Here is an 18,212-nt window from a genome sequence, read left to right as displayed (position 1 = left end):
ATCCTAGTTCCGGGTAATGTTGTCATGACAGCCATTATCAAAAGGTAAAATAAGAAAAGTGTTAAAAGACATAGCAAAATTGTAATAAAAATAACCCAGGACGACTAACGGGTAGTTCAAACAGCAGCATTAGTCACCTGAAGTTGGCCTTTCCAGTCCTGGTGTTGAGTCATTTAATGTTCTGGCCATTTTACAATGTCAACTTGAACTAGAGAGATTGAGACTGAAAAGGGAACCACAATTAAAAAGGTGTAATGAATAAATATCCAACACTTAAATGACACTAAAAAGATTAATGGCCATTAAAAAGCTAAAAACTTTATCAAGGTGGACAGTGTCACCATCACCAATAACACTGTCCACTGTTACAGACAAACCCTGGGACAGAACATGCTTAATATAGTGCCGTCATTGAAAGTCGTAACGATGGCAGGAAAGTAAAATGTGGCTTATAGTGATCCAAGTGTTACACAAACTACACACTGGCATCAGTTCCAGATAAAAAAAAACGATGAGTTAAAAAACTGTGACCAATGCGTAGTCTAGTTAGAACAACTTCCTCCTTCCGAACCTTACGGAAGCTAGACGGCCAAAGCCCAATATAGGGTTTTATTTGAAAAAGCTTGTTGTCACGTTGCTCACTCCAAGTGGACTGCCAGCTGGCACGGAGCGAGCCTTGAATACAGGACCATAGTCTGTGTACGGAATAGGCACAGTGGTGATAGTGCCAGAGCAGATAGATTTAGCTGCCATGTCTGCAAGCTCGTTCCCACGAATACCAACATGGCCTGGTATCCAGAAAAACTGGATAGAAGTAGATGTTAATGAGAAATGGGCCAGTCAGTTTTGAATATCAGCGAGAACAGGGTGTGAGCCAACGTGAAGTGATTCCAAGGCCAGTCAACTGAGGGAGTCAGTATAAATCGTGCAGTCATAGTACCGCTCAGCTTCAATATGATCCAGGGCAAGAGATATGGCGTACAGTTCAGCAGTGAACACAGAAGCTGTAGAGGGGATTCTGGATGCAACCACCGAACCTCAACAAACCATGGCAGAGCCCTCAGAATTACCTGATTTGGAACCATCCATATACATTGGAATGGAATGATTGTTCGAAAGATGTTCGGTAAATAAAAGACGTGTCGAGGTTTTAGGAATACACTGAGCAACTGCTTGTATAATACAGTCAGTTGCCGCCGCCACACAGTTGTCTATTGATGGCTGATTCACGATGGCAGGATCAAGTTCTGCGAGAGCAGTGAAAGTGGACCAATCTGCCTGATCCAGGTTCCACCGGGAGACGCGGGTAGGGTGGCATCAACCACGGCCAGTCTCTCTCAAAAGTAGAGAAAAATGATGACTGCCTAGTGGATTATTGTCAACCCTCCATGAAAAATGGGAGAATAATGAAGGAGAGAAAACAGAGAGATCAATAGCAGTAAAGGACTGACTAGATGCATGAAAATAAGTGGAAGAACCAGTATTGAAAGGAGAAAGATTGTGATTAGAGAGCATGCGCTCTACAGAGTGACCCCTCCTATCAATAACAACACTTCCCCAGAGGGGATGATGTCTATTAAAGTCTCCCAGGATTAGAAATGGAGATGGCAACTGTTCAACAAGAGCATCAAAGCCTGATTTATCATATGTCTATCCAGGGGTCAGATGGAGAGAACAAACAGTGATGGTATGACCCAAGGAAACATGGATGGCTACGGCCTCCAAGGGTGTGTTGAGTGATAAAGACAGGGTAGGCACATGCTGATCAACCAATAGTGCCAACCCTCCATGTACTCGTCCATAACACAGCCTGTCATTTCTGTACGGAAAAACTGCCGAATGGTGACTGTATAAGCAGGTTTTAGAAATGTTTCTTGTAAGGAAAAATATAGAGGAAAGTAGGAAGCAATCAGTGTTTTGATATCATCCAGATTAGAATGTAAACTTCGACAGTTCCATTGTATCAAGGTAACCATTTTTAATGATGGGCAGGCGAAGTGGCTGGAGAATCCTTTTGTTTATGACTACGTTTTTTTTCCTTACTGTCCTTATTCGGAGGAGGTCTATCGATCTCCATGGATCCTGCCCTGGGTTGATTGGGCAGGTCTTTGTTGTTGGAAGGGGATTCCAGTGACTGAGGATGTGAACGAACGATTGTTTTGCATCGTGGGGTTGGAGAAAAAGATGTATCAGAAAAAATCCCTGTATTTTAAACTGAAGGACGTGGATCTTGAGATTTGTTGGACTGTATGTGAGGAACAGAGATGGGTGTAGAAGTCGATTCATCAACCTTTTTAACCATGGAGGTCAAAAGGCTTTTCATTTGCCTTGAAAACAATTCTCTTGAAGGTACAGAAAGATCTGTCTACACTCCCACTGTAGTTGTGAAATGAAGTGCAGCAGCATATGTCCTAAATGGAGTGGCAGACAGCAATTTCTGAGCCTCAGTATAACTAATGTTATGGGTTGTTTTCAAACGCTGCACCTTTTTTTCCTCCAACCATTTTGGGCAAGAACTTATAGGCATAGTGGTCCTTGCCATCACAACGAGCACATATCAGAGAACCACGACAGGACGTCTTTGAGTGGCCGAACCTCTAACATTGGAAATGTTGAAGAGGATTTGGAATGTACGGCCATACCCTGCAAATCAGATAACCTGCCTTGATAGTGGCAGGTGCACGTGGTGATGTAAATGTCAAAACGAGGATATTTGTTGGCATTGTAACTCTGTCTTTGCAAGTGGAGATGCGTCTCACTGCAGAAACTCCTTGAGTGGAGAGACCAGCGAGAATCTCTGACTCAGGGGCATTCTTCAAATCCCTCTCAACAATAACTCCTCGTGATGAATTCAAGGTAGCATGAGGGGTAACCTCAATAGGTACATCCCCAATTGCCTTTGAATTCAAGAGGAGTTCACTATGTTGGGATGTAGATGTTTCAACTAATATATCTCCAGATCGAAGCATCTTTACTGATTTTGGAGAGCCAGCAAGTCCCTTCAATCCCTTCTGAATAAAAAAGGGTGACATTTGCCCTAAAGAGAATGTAGGATGAGAAAATGAGGTACAACTGGTGGTACAGACGTTGAAGGTTGCTGGTCAGTCTTCATGACGTGGTCGTTTACCTGGCGACTGTTTTTCATTACTTTATTTAAATTTTTATTAGGAGGATCCATTGGAAAAAAAGAAAATTTCAATGCCCACTGACCCCACCCACCATGGAGCCCTACGAGGGGATGCACTACAATGTCAAGCAAAGACACTGCAGCAACGCCAGGGTTTCGTGAGCACTATACCCAAACACCAGCATCAGACACAATGTCCACAACACCTGTTGAGAACTTCCAATACTGGTACTTGGTTGACTAGTCCAAGTGGACCAACCAATTGGCCCAAGGGGGGCCACCCAAAGGCTGCCCGTCTATAGGAATTCAGGGCCACAATGGTGTGTTAGGGTTGGACCCCTCAACCACCAGGATCCTCTCCTCCCCTTCACAGGTCGCCACGCATGGCAGACACGTGGGTGGATGTTTAGATCCCAGAGGAGGTAATCTGAAAGAACAGAACCTTCCCTGGGATGTCCCCTCACCACGTACAGGAATCCACACTGAGGGGGTAGTCCATGGAATAAAACCAGACTGGAAAACATTATATATAAATAACATAAATAGACATCTGACTGGACCAGGGTGAATGGTTTGAACATTTTCATTATCCTTGCCCAGTGCAAAATTTTGGATAACTATGCCCTGTGAGGCAACAACAGCTGTAAAGTTAGATCCAAAGGAAGAACTGTGAAGAAAGGAATAAATAAATATATAAATGCATATTCCTGGTGCATGATTAATTGAAAGATGACTATGTTAGAGGAGATAGACAGCCACATATGAGACATATGGTGTTGGAGTTGTCCATATTTGAGTCCAGAGAAAAAGGGGGTTTATAAAAAGGAGACTTGAGAGAGAAGCATATACAAGATGTACAAGCTAGCAGATCCATTCTGTAATTAGATGAAAAGAGATCCTGAGTAGTAGAGGTGTCCCAAATGTGAAAGGACAGTGAAGAATGAAAAAGAGGAAAAGTACAACAATGCAGTTGGAGATGTATACAAGATGAGATAATCTGTCTTGAACAGAAATACCAAAAAGAAAAGGAAAAAATGTAGAAAAAATTAAGTGACCACTTTCATCTGCCATAAAATATGAGGGGACAAAGGAGAAAGGAAGAGGAAAAGCATTGATGAACAAGCAAGAGGAAATGGAAACAAATACAGGGATGATAACAAAATAGCCCTCTTGAAAATGTTAATTTGTTACATCTTTTATTAGATAATAAAATATATGAAACTAAATGATTTTTAGAATGCACTCAAGAAGATCTGTTCAAATATAATCTCAAATCCTAATTTTAATACTGGCTTTCATAAATAACTGAACTTTTCATGATTTTAGCTACATTTTCTCATTAAGTGTTGTGCACCTGCTGTTGTTTCTTTGAGCTTCTTATCCATACTAACCTATAAAATGATCAAGGAAGGGAGAAACAGAACTGATTCCTTGAGAAGACATGTGGATTAAATGGTCTTTGGTGTAAATCAGGAAAGAAAGAATCAGATTATGCTACCCAGGGGCACTGATAGTGTACACAACTGACAGAGCAGAAGATAAAATAAAGGGGGCTAGCAGTGATGCATGTAGGGGCTAATGATGTTGGGAAAAGTAAATCTGAAGAGCTAATTAATAAGTTAAAGACATTTAAAGAAAAAGGTCATAACTTAACTTCATCACAAGAAACTAGGGTAAAGTTAGTACATAAAAATGAGCAGTTAGGGTGGATGGACTTGTGGGATCTGTTCAGCATAAGAAAGGAGATTTTTTTAATGGATATTTTACATTTAAATATAGTAGGCAGCTGGTTTGTTTGCTAATGCTCTTGACACAACTGTAAGGGATGTTTTACACTAGGACTATACAGTGGTGAGGGTCAGGAAAATTAAATGCAAAAAGAAAACAAAGCAGAGAACTGTTTAATATAAGATGTAGATATAAGGATAGGCTTAAATGTTACTATTGTAATGTTAGAAGTACAGGAAATAAATAAAGCATTGGTAGGAATGGAGGATTTTCACTGAAACATGGTAAAACATAGATGATTTTGATGGCAGAAGTTTTTGAAATACAGGGTTACAAGTTATTAAATAAAAAAAGAGTATTAAAGAGGGGAGGAGAAATGAGTTTGGATAAAACATGAGTTAGATCCTGTTGAAGTTGAAGATATTATAGATAAATAAAAAATACTGAATCCATATGAGTTTCTATTAGTGGATATAATGGGAAAAAGCTTTTAGTGAGAATTTGTTACAGACCACCACTTAATATTGATAAAAATCATGAAATTAGAGAGAAACTTTACAATGAGATTAAGATTTCAGCTACTAATGAAGTCATAACTACGGATGATTTTAATTTGAGGCATACAGTTTGGGAAATGCTGAAGTAAAATAATGAGGGAAAAAGAGAAACTATTCAAGATGGCCTTCTTCACCAATTAGTAAAAAAAAAAAAAAAAAACTACTAGAAACAATGCTATTTTAGATTTATTGTTAATTTCAAATATAGAAATGATTGAAAGGATGTGACAGAAATTAGGGAGCATCTGGGTGCAACTGATCATTACTCTATTAGGTTCAATGTTTTTCTTCATATGAAGATAAGGAATAACATTTTGGTTACAAATTTTGAATGGATGCAACAAGAATTATCTGTTATTAACTGGGCAGATGAGTCATCTGGAGACACCAATCAGATGCAGAAAAATTTTAAATATTCAAAGTAAACATATTCTTTATAGAAAGAAAAGGGTAGCCACAAATAAAATACCAGTGTTTAAGAGATAACATTACAAAAAAGCATCACAAATAAGAAATTTAAATTGATTGGTATGGCAGGAGATTTAGAAGATCATGGAAGATGAAGAAAGTTGGTGAAATAGGAAATTAGGATGTCAGAAAGGATGTGAGAAAAGGTTGGCTGAAATGTAAAAATTAACAGCAAGGATTTCTTTAAATAGTAAGGGTGAACAGAATATCAGAATTGGGATAGGATCTTTGAAGAATGATAAAGGAAGGCTAGTATCTGATGAAATTACACATTTAAAAATGGCTGGTACGGAATAGAAGACACTAATAGTGCCTTCTCTACCCGTACCAGCTGTTTTTAAATATATAATTTTCTCTACAAGTGGGTTTTCTCGTCATCACAGACTAGTATCTGATGGTTATTAGATGCCCGAGTTGTTAAATTTTGCTTTTTCTTCAGTGTTTACTAACAACGATCTAAGTGCTATTCCTATCTTGAACAGTTATTAAATGAAAACAAGATCAAACAAAATGACTTCATTAATTCTGAACTGTTTAAGAAAAAATCTGAAAGTTTAGGAAATGATAAGGCTCCTTTACAAGATATTTCCCCAATGGTTTTGAAAGAGCTTAAATATTGGATATGTGGGCCACTTACTACTGTTTTTGGCAGTCCTTGGATACAGTGGAGCTCTGTTAAGCCGCGGTATTTGGGGGGGGGGTCAATCTGCTTAACCGCGGCTTAAACCTTTGTGGGAAATTGAGGAAGCTACTGGTACATCATCATCAATGGAGTGATTTCTATTGGGTTTGTGGCCAATATTTATACAATTCCACAAAAATATCGGATTATCGAATTAAAAATAATACTTTAATTATTGATCACTTTTTTCACGGATTTACTGCGGATTAACTTTAATGTATGGAGAGGTGTGATTCAGTAACAATAGCGGCCTCCATAAAGCTGACATAGAGAGCGGATAAGGTAGATTAACGGTCGATTTCTATTGTAATATATTTTATTTATTTCCCAAATTAAAGCAAATCCTTTTTAAATATCCCCTTGAAGTTATAAAGCCAGAATTAAATTCGTAAGCTGCGTTTTTACACGTTCTTAAATTGGCGATGACAAGACTTGCTACAGTGGTTTAAGTGATTTCGCGGTTTACTGGTCCGTGGCTTAATGGTGCTCCGCTGTAGTAGGCAGGTGTCAGGGGTTGGAAGTTAGCTAATGTTACTCCTGTTTTCAAAGGAGGTGATAAAAAGTATCCTAATTATTGCACTCATTAGTCTTACATAAACTGTGGCAAAAGTTTTGGAAAGTCTGTTACAAAATGCTTTGCAAAGTATTTTAATGAAGTTTAATATTTTATTGGATAGTCAACATGATTTAACTGAGGGAAAATCATGCCTTACAAATCTTTGAACATTCTCTATAAAGGCTACTGCTTATGTAGATGAGGATAAGACTGTAAATTTGGTGCATCTGGATTTTCAGAAAGCATTTGACAAGATGCCACAAAAATCTTAGAGAAAAATTGTTTTTTTTAGGTTGGGGGATAAGTCAGCAAACTGGATAGAAGAGCAGCTGGATGTAAGAAAGCAGATGGTTGTTACAAATGGGTTCAGTTGAACAGGATTAATGTCACAAGTAGGATAACTCATGGCTCAGTCTCAGGACCTTTGCTCTTTTTTACTTATATCAGTGGCATAGATGAATAAATAGTTAATAAATTACTAAAATTTGTAGATGATATTAAGGTCTTCGGTGTTGCTAGTTGAGAAGAGGATGCTGTAGATTTACAAAAAGATTCAGATCACTTATTGAGTTCAGCAAAAATGTTGCAGATGGATTTTAATTATAATAAATGCAAGATAATTCATGTGGGTTATCATATAATTTGAATTATAAGTATAATTTGGGAATAACCTTAACAGTGTCATGAAAGAAATGGATCTTGGTGTAATGGTTGATCAGTCTCTAAAGCCATCCAAAAAGTGTTATTGCTGGTGTTAGAGCAAATAGGATTTTATGTTGTATTTACAGAAATACTGAAGAGAGTCTGAAGAGGTTATAATTTCCATGTACAGGTCACTAGTTAAGCCATATTTGGAATATTGTGTTCAGTCTTGAGCTCTTTACCTTAAAAAGACATTTAATAGTTGGAAAGGGTTCAGAGGTGGGTTACTAGAATAATTCCTGGGATGGGGGGTTTGTCATTTGAGAAGAGACTAAAATCTCTTAAATTGTTTTATCTGAAAAAAAAAAAAAAGAGCTAGGGGGGATCTGGTTGAGATGTTTAAGATTGTAAAGGGAATTGATGATGCTGATACACCTTTCCATATTTAACAGCAAAAACCAGTGTCATACAGCTAGGAGGAAACAAGTATAAATTTTGACAGGGTAGGTGTCATCTTCATCTAAGAAAGTTTTATTTTTTTAATTGGGTGGTTGGCCTTAGAATGGGTCGTTTCAGATGTTGTAGAGGCAGTACACTTAAATGAGTTTAAGAAAAGGCTTGATAAGTATATGATTAATAAGATCTGGGTTTAAGTATTTTTGTTTTTTAAGTTAATTTATTCTAGAGTGTAGAAGAGCCAAAATAGATCAACAGGTCACATGTTGTCCCAAAATGTTATCTGATGAAACTTGAGAAAGTGAGGTACTAGGAACAAGGATGGAATAGACTGTAAAGGAGTGTCTTGAAGCTGATGAAGGAGATAAGGAGGAGAATATACATGGTATAAATTATGGGACAGACCAGACTAAATGTACAGACAGCTTAGGATTGGGGCACAGAAGACCAGAAAAGAAGCTAGCAACAAAAGGATAAGGAACAAGACCAGTGAGTAGCAAAATATAAAAAAATCCATATGTAGGGCATGGTCAAATCAAGAAGACAGCCCAAAATAATGTGTAATGTCCCCTGAACAAGAAAAGTTACGAAACCATCACAACAGCACTGACTCAAAACTAAACCTGGATACTATCTTCTATACATATATGTATAACAGTAAAGAAAAGAGATTAAACAGAATCTACTACAAGTATACAAAGTGGAGTAAGTAGCCATATCTTACCATTGACTACAGGAGACATAGGATACAAGTGATTATGTCCAAACCTTCTCTTCTAATGAGATGTGCAGTAGTAATGAATGCAAACTAAACATTATCATTCATGCAATAAACTTATGACAAAGCATTACTCATTGAGTGAACAAGTTAAGGAGTAATAAATGAAGTTATGTATCATTGCCACTGTGGTGCAAGATAAGAAAAAATATATTAAAATATTGTATCTTTTATGTACATATTAAGATATAACAAACATGGATTAAACATGAATGTCCAAGTACAACTAGATCAATGCATCATCTACTGTGTGCACCTATTAAGGAGTAATGAACTAAAAATAAACACTGACATCTGAGTGTGCATGTTAAGAATTAGCAATTATTTCTAACCATCAACTGTTACAAATATGAAACAGATCAATGAACCACAATCAAATATGACATTCTAAGTGGAATGCTGTAAGGGGAAATGAGCCTTATCTCCTATATGTACATGACAGAAGTAGTGAATATTTTCAAAACAATATATTCTACATGTAAACATTAAGACTTAATGAACTAGAACTAAATATTACCTTCTAGATATGCATGTTAAAGAATAGGAAACTATAATCACACATTAACAGCTATAACAAGGCATAATCCCTTAAGACCAAGTGTTATCTACCAAGAGTAAATGTGAAGTAATGAACAAGATGTAAACATTACCTTCTCTTTGGACACATTAAAGAATAATAAACTGGAAAGAAGTGTCAACAACAGTATGCTACAAATGAAAGAGTAACTAACTAACTAAACATTAATGTACAAGTTTACATGTTAAGGAATAAATACACATGACCAACCATCAACATTGAACCATACCTGTGAAAGAGAGATAAACTGTGAATAAACACATTACACAAGTAGTATGTGCTAGGCAGTAAGTAACTGTGCTCAAACATTATAGTCTAACTAGTACAAGTTAAGGAGTAATGAACTCGTTCTAAACGATATATTATATGTGAACATGCTAAGGAGTAATAAACAGTATCCAAACATAAAATTCCTCAAGTTGTGTGTTAAAGAAGAATTAACTATACTTAAACAAGAACTTTTATATGTTACATGATAAAGCAGGTAGGATGAGGCATAAAATAGCAGGAGTAACTAGAAACCTGCAATAAATGCCAGGTGTGACACCAACATGAGAGAAGAAAGAAAACAATGGACAGAAAGCCAGAGACATTAGTAGACAAAGAAGTGATGGGTGGAAAAGTTACTCCATTCTGTGTTTCTCAACTTCAGCTTCAAGGCTTATGAAGGAGAATATACAGCAATAAAGGGAGGAGAGGGTCCAGAAGTCAACTGTGCGAAGGAAGAGAATGAGGACTTTCACACACAAATGTAGAGGAAGTATTTGCACAAGAAGGTGTAAGAAGTTAATAAGTAGCTTTAAAACAATGATTCCTTCTACCATTATTTCTCATGCAGCCAATTACTATTTGCTTTATTAGCACCCTAAAATGAGTGAATCTAATGTGTATTAACATTATTAAGTATCCAGCAAGGGTTGGGAAACAATTTAAATGGAATCTCTGAACTTTTTATAGTACTCATCATAATTTCATACAATGCACCATTACATTACTGTTTGGAAAAGATATGTGAACAAATATAATCACCTTGAAAAAAACTCAAACAAAAATAAATTCTTCTGTCACACAGATGTCAGTAATAATAATAAAATGATAAAAATTATACAACTAAATAAATATGAATATGTATAAATATCATAAAATTTAAACTTTAAAGTAATATAAAGCAATGAATTTCCAGTCATAATTAATATCATAAAAATGAACTTATCTAATCCAACCTAAAATTACACACACTCTTCACTTACTGTCACAACAACCTTTAGACCACAAATTAACAATATTTTGATAGGTAGTTTGAACAACCATAAGCCTATCTTGATGGAAAAACTTCTGTGTGCACGTTTTCTCTTCACTCTGAAATAATAAATATTCCCTAATCACTTTCACATAAACATGGCAGTTAAAAAATAAAAAAAAACAACCTATGACTGAAAATCTGTTAAACTAAAAGTAGCTGTGTTATATAACATAAGAAAAATATTGATAAAAGGATATTAAACCCTTTCAAGTCGCACACAACAAAGTCACCAAACCAAAATAAATACAGAAATACAATATTTATTCATCTGTTTAACGAAGCCAAAAAAAAATTATACCAATACACAATATGATTAAGTGATTCTAAACACAATCTTGAAATTAAGAGAATATCTTTACTTTGATTGAAAACCTTGTTGTAGTAACAGATGACCAGATATCTATCTTTATCAATTTATTAGTTTAGTACCTTATATTAGTCAGGCATTGAAGTCTTGTCTTTTCTAATCATGAACAGCATTTGAAAAGTTGTTACATAGGAAATCTGTTATTAAAAGAGATAACCAAGTTGGAAGTATATAAGAGTGGTAGAAAAGTTAAAAAGTATGAACCCATTATATCACTTCTACATGTATATCTTTATATTGTCATATAGGAATTATATGGATAGATATACTGTATCACAGTAAAGAAGTCCTAAACTAGTACAATCCAATAAACATTGGAATTCCCACAAACATTTGTTCACAGCTTTTGCCAAATATACATTCCAGTTATGAAATTATGAAAAGTAAAAAAGACAGCAGTTTGTCTATCGATCTACAACACTATAATCAGAGGTTTGATTCCCCTTGGTGGACACAAAAGATAGTCTGATGTGGCTTTGCTATAAGAAAACACACACACACATATTTAAACATGATTCTAATCATATACATTAATTTTAACAGCAATTAACTAATAGCAAAATAAACTTCTCTTTAAGATAACACAAAATCTGATCTCTACTGCAAACAAAATGGCTAACAAATTTAGAATTGGGAAAAAAATACAAAAATGAAAAGCTAAAATACAGAATAACTTGACATAATAAGCAGAAAATATATTGAAAATAATGCATCTTAGCCAAAAAAAAAAGTTGTCTGGTGGAACAATAAATTTGCAAAACAATTCACTGATATCACCCTGACTTACACAAAATGATACAACTCCAAGTGGATCATCAAGAAAACGACAGCTTGTACGTTAAAAGCCTTCAAATCATGTTACTAATGGTCAACAAACTCTTAGTCAAAAAGTGTTAAAGTAAATACAAGCCCTTATCAACTAATATCATTATACTGAAAATTTCCACATTCATTAAGGATTTGCATCTATTCAAAATTGCATACTCTAAGAAATTTGGAGACCTTTTGTTCACATACAAATCTCCAACACCAGTATCCAAACAGAAAAATTTTCAGAAATTACAAACGAAGTGAAAATTTCATTCTCAAAATTGATAACGTTCATTTAAGTTCTATTTGAAGTTCAGTGTGTTCACTTGAATTATTTCTAGTCATTACCCAGATGACATTGTCAGTGAAACAGTTCTAACTGTTCTTAAAGTAGCAGTTTATATTTATAATCATAACATGCCGAACAATCTATTAAGTGTAACAATTAATGTGTACTGCTGTTGTGGATCTACAATATGCTGATTTTAACACTCAGTAGTAGTTAACATTTCCTGTTTTGAAAGTTTTTCTTGTTTCCATTTCATGTATTCATTTAAGTCTTGTACATAAATCAACCACCATCAGTTAAAAAAAAAAATCCTGTGGACAGAAGATCTTCACATGAGGTGGGTGTCAGTGTGGACCCTTGGGCTGGAACCTAAACTCATCTACTCAGCCACCTGCTGAGTGATGAATAGATCCATACTGTCAAATAATGCATATCAGCAGGTAATTTAATGATTGTCTAACTGTTAATTTAACTATACCTTTGTTACACTTTTAATTAAAATAAAAACTAAAACACGTTTTATTTTAAAATAGTTGATGCAGAACATAAAATGTTCTGAATGTTTTGTTATATATATTACAACACAATAAAACAATATCTCAAAACAAAATGTAAGCAATACTAACATCTGTAAATAAGTCAAAGATTTCATTAAGAAAATGTTGTATTTATATCAACTATAAAAAGGACCCAAAAGCCTGACAATGCTCAATGAAGTATTTTCAAAGGTACAAAACTGTTCACAAAAGTGATAGTATGTCTTACTTGAAATCTTGCCCAAGTACAATCATCCCAATCATTTTTCTTCAAACAATGAGCAAAAAAATTTAAGCTATATTTTCAGTTATAAAACAGCTAAATGTCTCTTGTTGATGGAGAATTCTAAATTATCTGCATATAATGTATAATGGTGAACTAATGTTAACTTTCATAAACAAGACAAGATGGCTAAGCATAATTTTAATGCAGATGACAGGTTTAATCATATTAATTTTTGTTTATACTAAAAATGGCAAAACCATTAAAGCATATTTCTGTTTTGAAACATTTTGAGCTCTAAACAATGAAATTATAAACAGTTGTGTGTACCTGTAGTAATGTAGTCTGAAACTAACCAATCTTAACTAAGATATACTAGAAATAACTATTCTAAATTTCAATTATACTGGAATAGCTTTATAAAACTATAGTCATAATTGTATGTAATTAAGGAAGTGCATGTTTACTGTCTAAGCCAAAAAACCTGCTTAAACTGGAAATTTTACTTGGTCCCGTGCAATTCCACCTTAGACAGGTTTTACAGTATTACTAAACCTCTCTCTCTCTCTCTCTCTCTATGTATATTTTTCCAGAGTGAAAAGTTTTATTCTGTTAAAGTATTTGGTGAAAGAATAACTAGAAATCCTGTATTTAAAGAATTACTGTTTCTGTAAAGATATTAATTTGACCACAAATGTTTTATGGATCTTTTTATCATCAAATTCAGACTAGCAAAAAAAAAAAAAGTTTTAGCAGATTTAATCATGGCCTAATTTGCATTTGATGAACTACTTTCTGCACAACATGAGGGTGCTAAAGCTACTGTCATTGTCTGCTGGCTCTAAATTTAGGGATAGGTAAGACAGCCGATAAGCATAATACAATTATGCATGCTGAAACATCAACAATGACAAAGATTTACTTTAGACAATTACTGTCACTCACCTTCACTAGTTATTAAGTATCAGATTGAAGAATTATCACAAATAACAGAAAACAACAAAAGAAAATTTATTCAATAGTTGAAATTATTGTGTATTAATATTTTGTAGCTGATAAACATTTAATATATTAGTACATTAATTAAATTAAAAATTTGTCATGTGTAATCGAACATTACGTACATTGTGGATGCGGTACTACAGTAAATAACTGCATAAGAAATAGTTAATACTATTTCAGTGTTAATTTAATATTAATCTATCGTGAAACTGTGAACTAGCTTAATATAATGATTGACAATGATTATAACAATTACTGTATTATTACACACTTTTCTTTACAATCAATGGTCTTATCTCTATTACACCAATAAGTATCTAATATTCATAATTACTTTTAGCTTGGCAAATCACAATATATTAGCTTAAACACTTCTGTTATTTGTGCAAATGCAGTACAGTCTGGCCAACCCCTTAAACTCTGCATCTTATTGGCTAAACATTATTGAAGGGCAAATTCTTTTTGAAGTGTGGTTTTTAGAGGTTAAGAGTTCAAGCTCTTTATTAGAGTACATTGTTTTGGGTTCTAACTTGATTACCAGAAACTGTGAAACCCTTTTGTAGCTCATTCAGTCCTCAAATTCACTCTCACTGATTTGCAGATTGGTCATTAAGGTATTCAAAATGTTAAAGTGGGGGCTGGACTGTTTTTAAAAGTGTATTAGAAGCTACCCTAAAAATTATAGCCAATTACTGTTATTTCTTTAATGGAAATAATTATAGTCTAATAAAAAAAAGCTTCACAAAACAGATTCATAAAGGGAGAAATATTTCCTTGCTAACCTGTTAACTTCTCATTAGTGTATGCTCTTTGCTATCCAGACAATGGACAGGATGTGAAATTGATGTACTTAAACTGTGAAGAATCTTGTGATACGATGTCACACAAGAGATAGAAAATTTTGGGAAAGACCATAATTGGACTGTAGAGTTGATGGATGAAAGAAAGCAACGGCTGTTACTAATGGAGTCCAGTCAAATTTGACAACTGTTATTTGTGGAGTACATTAAGGGTCAGTCCTCGAGTCTTTGCTTTTCTTATTTGCATTAAATCTATGAACTTACAATTAAAGTAAAGAAGGAAACCTATGTCACGTCAACGATACTACATCCGATTTATCCAGTATTAACGAGACATTTCTTTCAAAAGTAGCACTTACTGGGATGGCTTGATATGACAGACATGGTTGTAGCTGAGATGCTATTCATATTATAAAATGTCATGATACTTAAAGAGGCATAATTAGTAAATTAATAAAGTTTTCTGATTACATTAAACTCTTGGTAATTCTAGCTGTATCTTCTTGAGGACCCATAGAATCATTTGGATCAACTAACATGTTGGACAAATATTTCATAAATGACATTTTAAACTCCAGTTAACATGTACAAGGTAGTACATTTGGAATGTTAATATATGAATTATGCATATAATTTAACCACATAGTTATATGTAACCTTAACCATTGCTAGTGGATTGACAAATAGTATTTTAGTTTGTATCTTCAAAAATATTGAATACAGAGTCTAGAGATTATAATTTCATTGTACAGGTCACTCAATTGACCTCATTTGTAGTAATGTATTCAATCTTGAACTCCTTATCTTTAAAAAGAAAGGATGATACTTGGGATAGAGAAGTTGTCATACAAAGGAAAGTTAGGACCTCTACAACTTCTTAAAAAAAGAATTTAATAGGACCTGATTTTAGTATTGAAGATTGTTGAATGAACTAATGGTGTCAGTGAATTATTTTATTTTTTTAGCACTTATGGTGAGAGAATGGTAGGGTAGGAGTCATCTTCAGCTAAGATAGTTTTATTTTGCTAATAGAGGTTGACCTTTGGATGGGTAGTCTTTAGATGTGGTAAATACAGCAAATTTAAGGGAAAGCTTCACAAATATTACAAAGATAAGAGCTGGCTTTGAGTGTGTGCATGACCCAAATAAATCAACAGGCCCTTGCTTCCTAAATATGTTAAGAACTACAAAAGCTACAAGTTCATTGTACAACTGTTTCAAATCAGGATATGACCAAACTTTTTGTAAATAATTTCACTAAAAATATTTAAAATGAAAAATCAGCCAAAGCCATAGCTCAAAAAAAGGAAACTGTAACTTACAATGCACTACAATGTCTAGACAGATTCACTTTTCCATACAAAAAGCTAGACCTAACATGATTTACTGAATGTAAATGAATCTAAATTATATAAAATATACGTATCTTAAAAAACATTTTATACCACCTTACTTTATTTTCCCACTTTTTATTTCTCTCCTTGAGATAGGAAATAAAATGAAATTAGAAGCTATTACTATTTTAGGTACGTTAGAATTGTAATGTGTTTAAACCTTAAACAAGAAACTGAGCTAAAAGAAACATGTAATACCAGAGTAGTAGTCAAGATTACAATTATTCATAAGGCTAAGTACAAGTTTCATAATTCATTATGCATTAGTGAATAAAAACAGCAAATACCACAGTTATTACAACATCACAATTTATTCCTATTACAGCATTAATTTTGTATCAAATCTTATAATATCATTAAATTTACTCTCTTAGTTTGAATACTATCACCTTTCAATTGAAATATTACCATTAGGCAAACAATGCATTCATTTCTGATTTCAAGTTATAAACTGTTTATATTAAACATTATTTCAAATTCATCAAAAAGATTTAAATACAGAATTTTAAGAAAGGTAGTAAAATTTTAAATTTTCTCCCCTTTACTTGGTGACAGTGGTTGCTTTTGTACAAAGTATTATTTTTAAAATATAAATATACCAGCATTAGTACTATCAGTCCTTTAATTATCACCACTCAGCAATCTGTGGTCTTCATCAAAACTTTAAAAATCAAATTACCTCCAATTACATGACAATCTTAAACTATTAAAATTACAAGTTTTACTTTTATTTACACCTTTACAAATAGTAAAATTTTATCCTTTTAATATAAAATTGTGGAAATTACTATGTTTACTATCATAATATAGTTGCAATACTATAAATATCAATGCCACTGTGGTAGTGCTATAGGAAGTCATATAATATCATCCATGTGTATATAATAACAAATTGTAAAATATACAGTACTTTATACATAATGTACAAACACCATGTAATAGAACAGTACACATTTTCATAAATTGATACATTCACCAGGAATGTCCAACTGTAAATTTTCAACTTAGTTATACCATAACTTTTATTGTCTACATAGATAAATCTAATTGTTAAACTTAATTTATATTTGTTTTGTTTTCTTGTATTTCTTACCTTTAAAATTATATTGTAAGTTTCTTTCACATGAAGAAATGTTTCTACACAAAGACTACAGACTCGCACTGGTTTTGAATTAATTACGGAGCACATAATAAATGTTGACGAGGCATTTGCAAAATCACCAAGTACGTTCAAACATGCATTGTCAGGCTTTAGCAATTTATATCCACTTCCAGCATTACTATTAGCAATTCCTGGAATAGAAGAATTAGGGGCATGGCCATTAGAATCAAATGATGCCTTTGATGGTGATTTGAACAAAGTTGTTTTCTGAATATTTTCATATTGACTGCTTTCTATATATTTCTTTAATTTTATTGAGACAGAATTATCTTGATTCAGTTTATCAATCCGAAAAACATTTTCTCTTTTCTTTTTAAACGGTGGTTGATGTGTTATACCACTCACTTTCACGTCTAACAACTCTTTACTCGTCCAGTCATTTTCACTATTTTGAAATTCAGGACTGTAATTAGGCTTAACCCCAAAACCAGACAAACTTTCTATTGTCGTAAAACCATGGCGATATATCGCTGCACTGGAACTTGAAGTTAAAGTTATAGTAACGTAAGTGCTTATTAATATAAGTTTCATAAATATATATATAAAGAATGCAATTTCACTTTTATAATACATCATAACGACTTACGTACAACATAACTTCGCATTACTACCAAAAAATAGTATCACTGTGTGAACAGTTCTTAAATTGCATCGTACACAATATTAGTCACTACGTCATGTCAATAGCACTGATGTCATATTTCCGCAATTAGCAAGAAGAGTTACGCATCCCTCTCGCTGGGAAGAAAACTTGT

General features: G+C 33.8%; 1 protein-coding gene across 3 annotated transcripts in view; it reads right to left on the bottom strand.

Annotated features, from left to right (window-relative positions):
• LOC143222325 (osteopetrosis-associated transmembrane protein 1) overlaps window positions 1-18,143 on the bottom strand; it is a 45,294-nt gene extending 27,151 nt beyond the window's left edge. The window contains exons 1-2 of one of the 3 annotated variants that reach the window (XM_076448711.1): window positions 17,389-18,143; window positions 10,822-10,930 (exon numbers count right to left, since the gene is read on the bottom strand). In XM_076448711.1, the coding sequence (XP_076304826.1) occupies window positions 10,822-10,930; window positions 17,389-18,033 (754 nt within the window). In that variant the 5' untranslated portion in view covers window positions 18,034-18,143. The remainder of the gene's footprint in view (window positions 1-10,821; window positions 10,931-17,388) is intronic. The other 2 variants (XM_076448712.1, XM_076448713.1) reach the window with 2 other exon arrangements.
• Window positions 18,144-18,212: the final 69 nt, after the last annotated feature.

This window comes from Tachypleus tridentatus, chromosome 8 (assembly GCF_004210375.1).
Source record: "Tachypleus tridentatus isolate NWPU-2018 chromosome 8, ASM421037v1, whole genome shotgun sequence".
NCBI lineage: Eukaryota > Metazoa > Arthropoda > Merostomata > Xiphosura > Limulidae > Tachypleus > Tachypleus tridentatus.
This window is presented reverse-complemented; position numbering and strand designations above follow the sequence as displayed.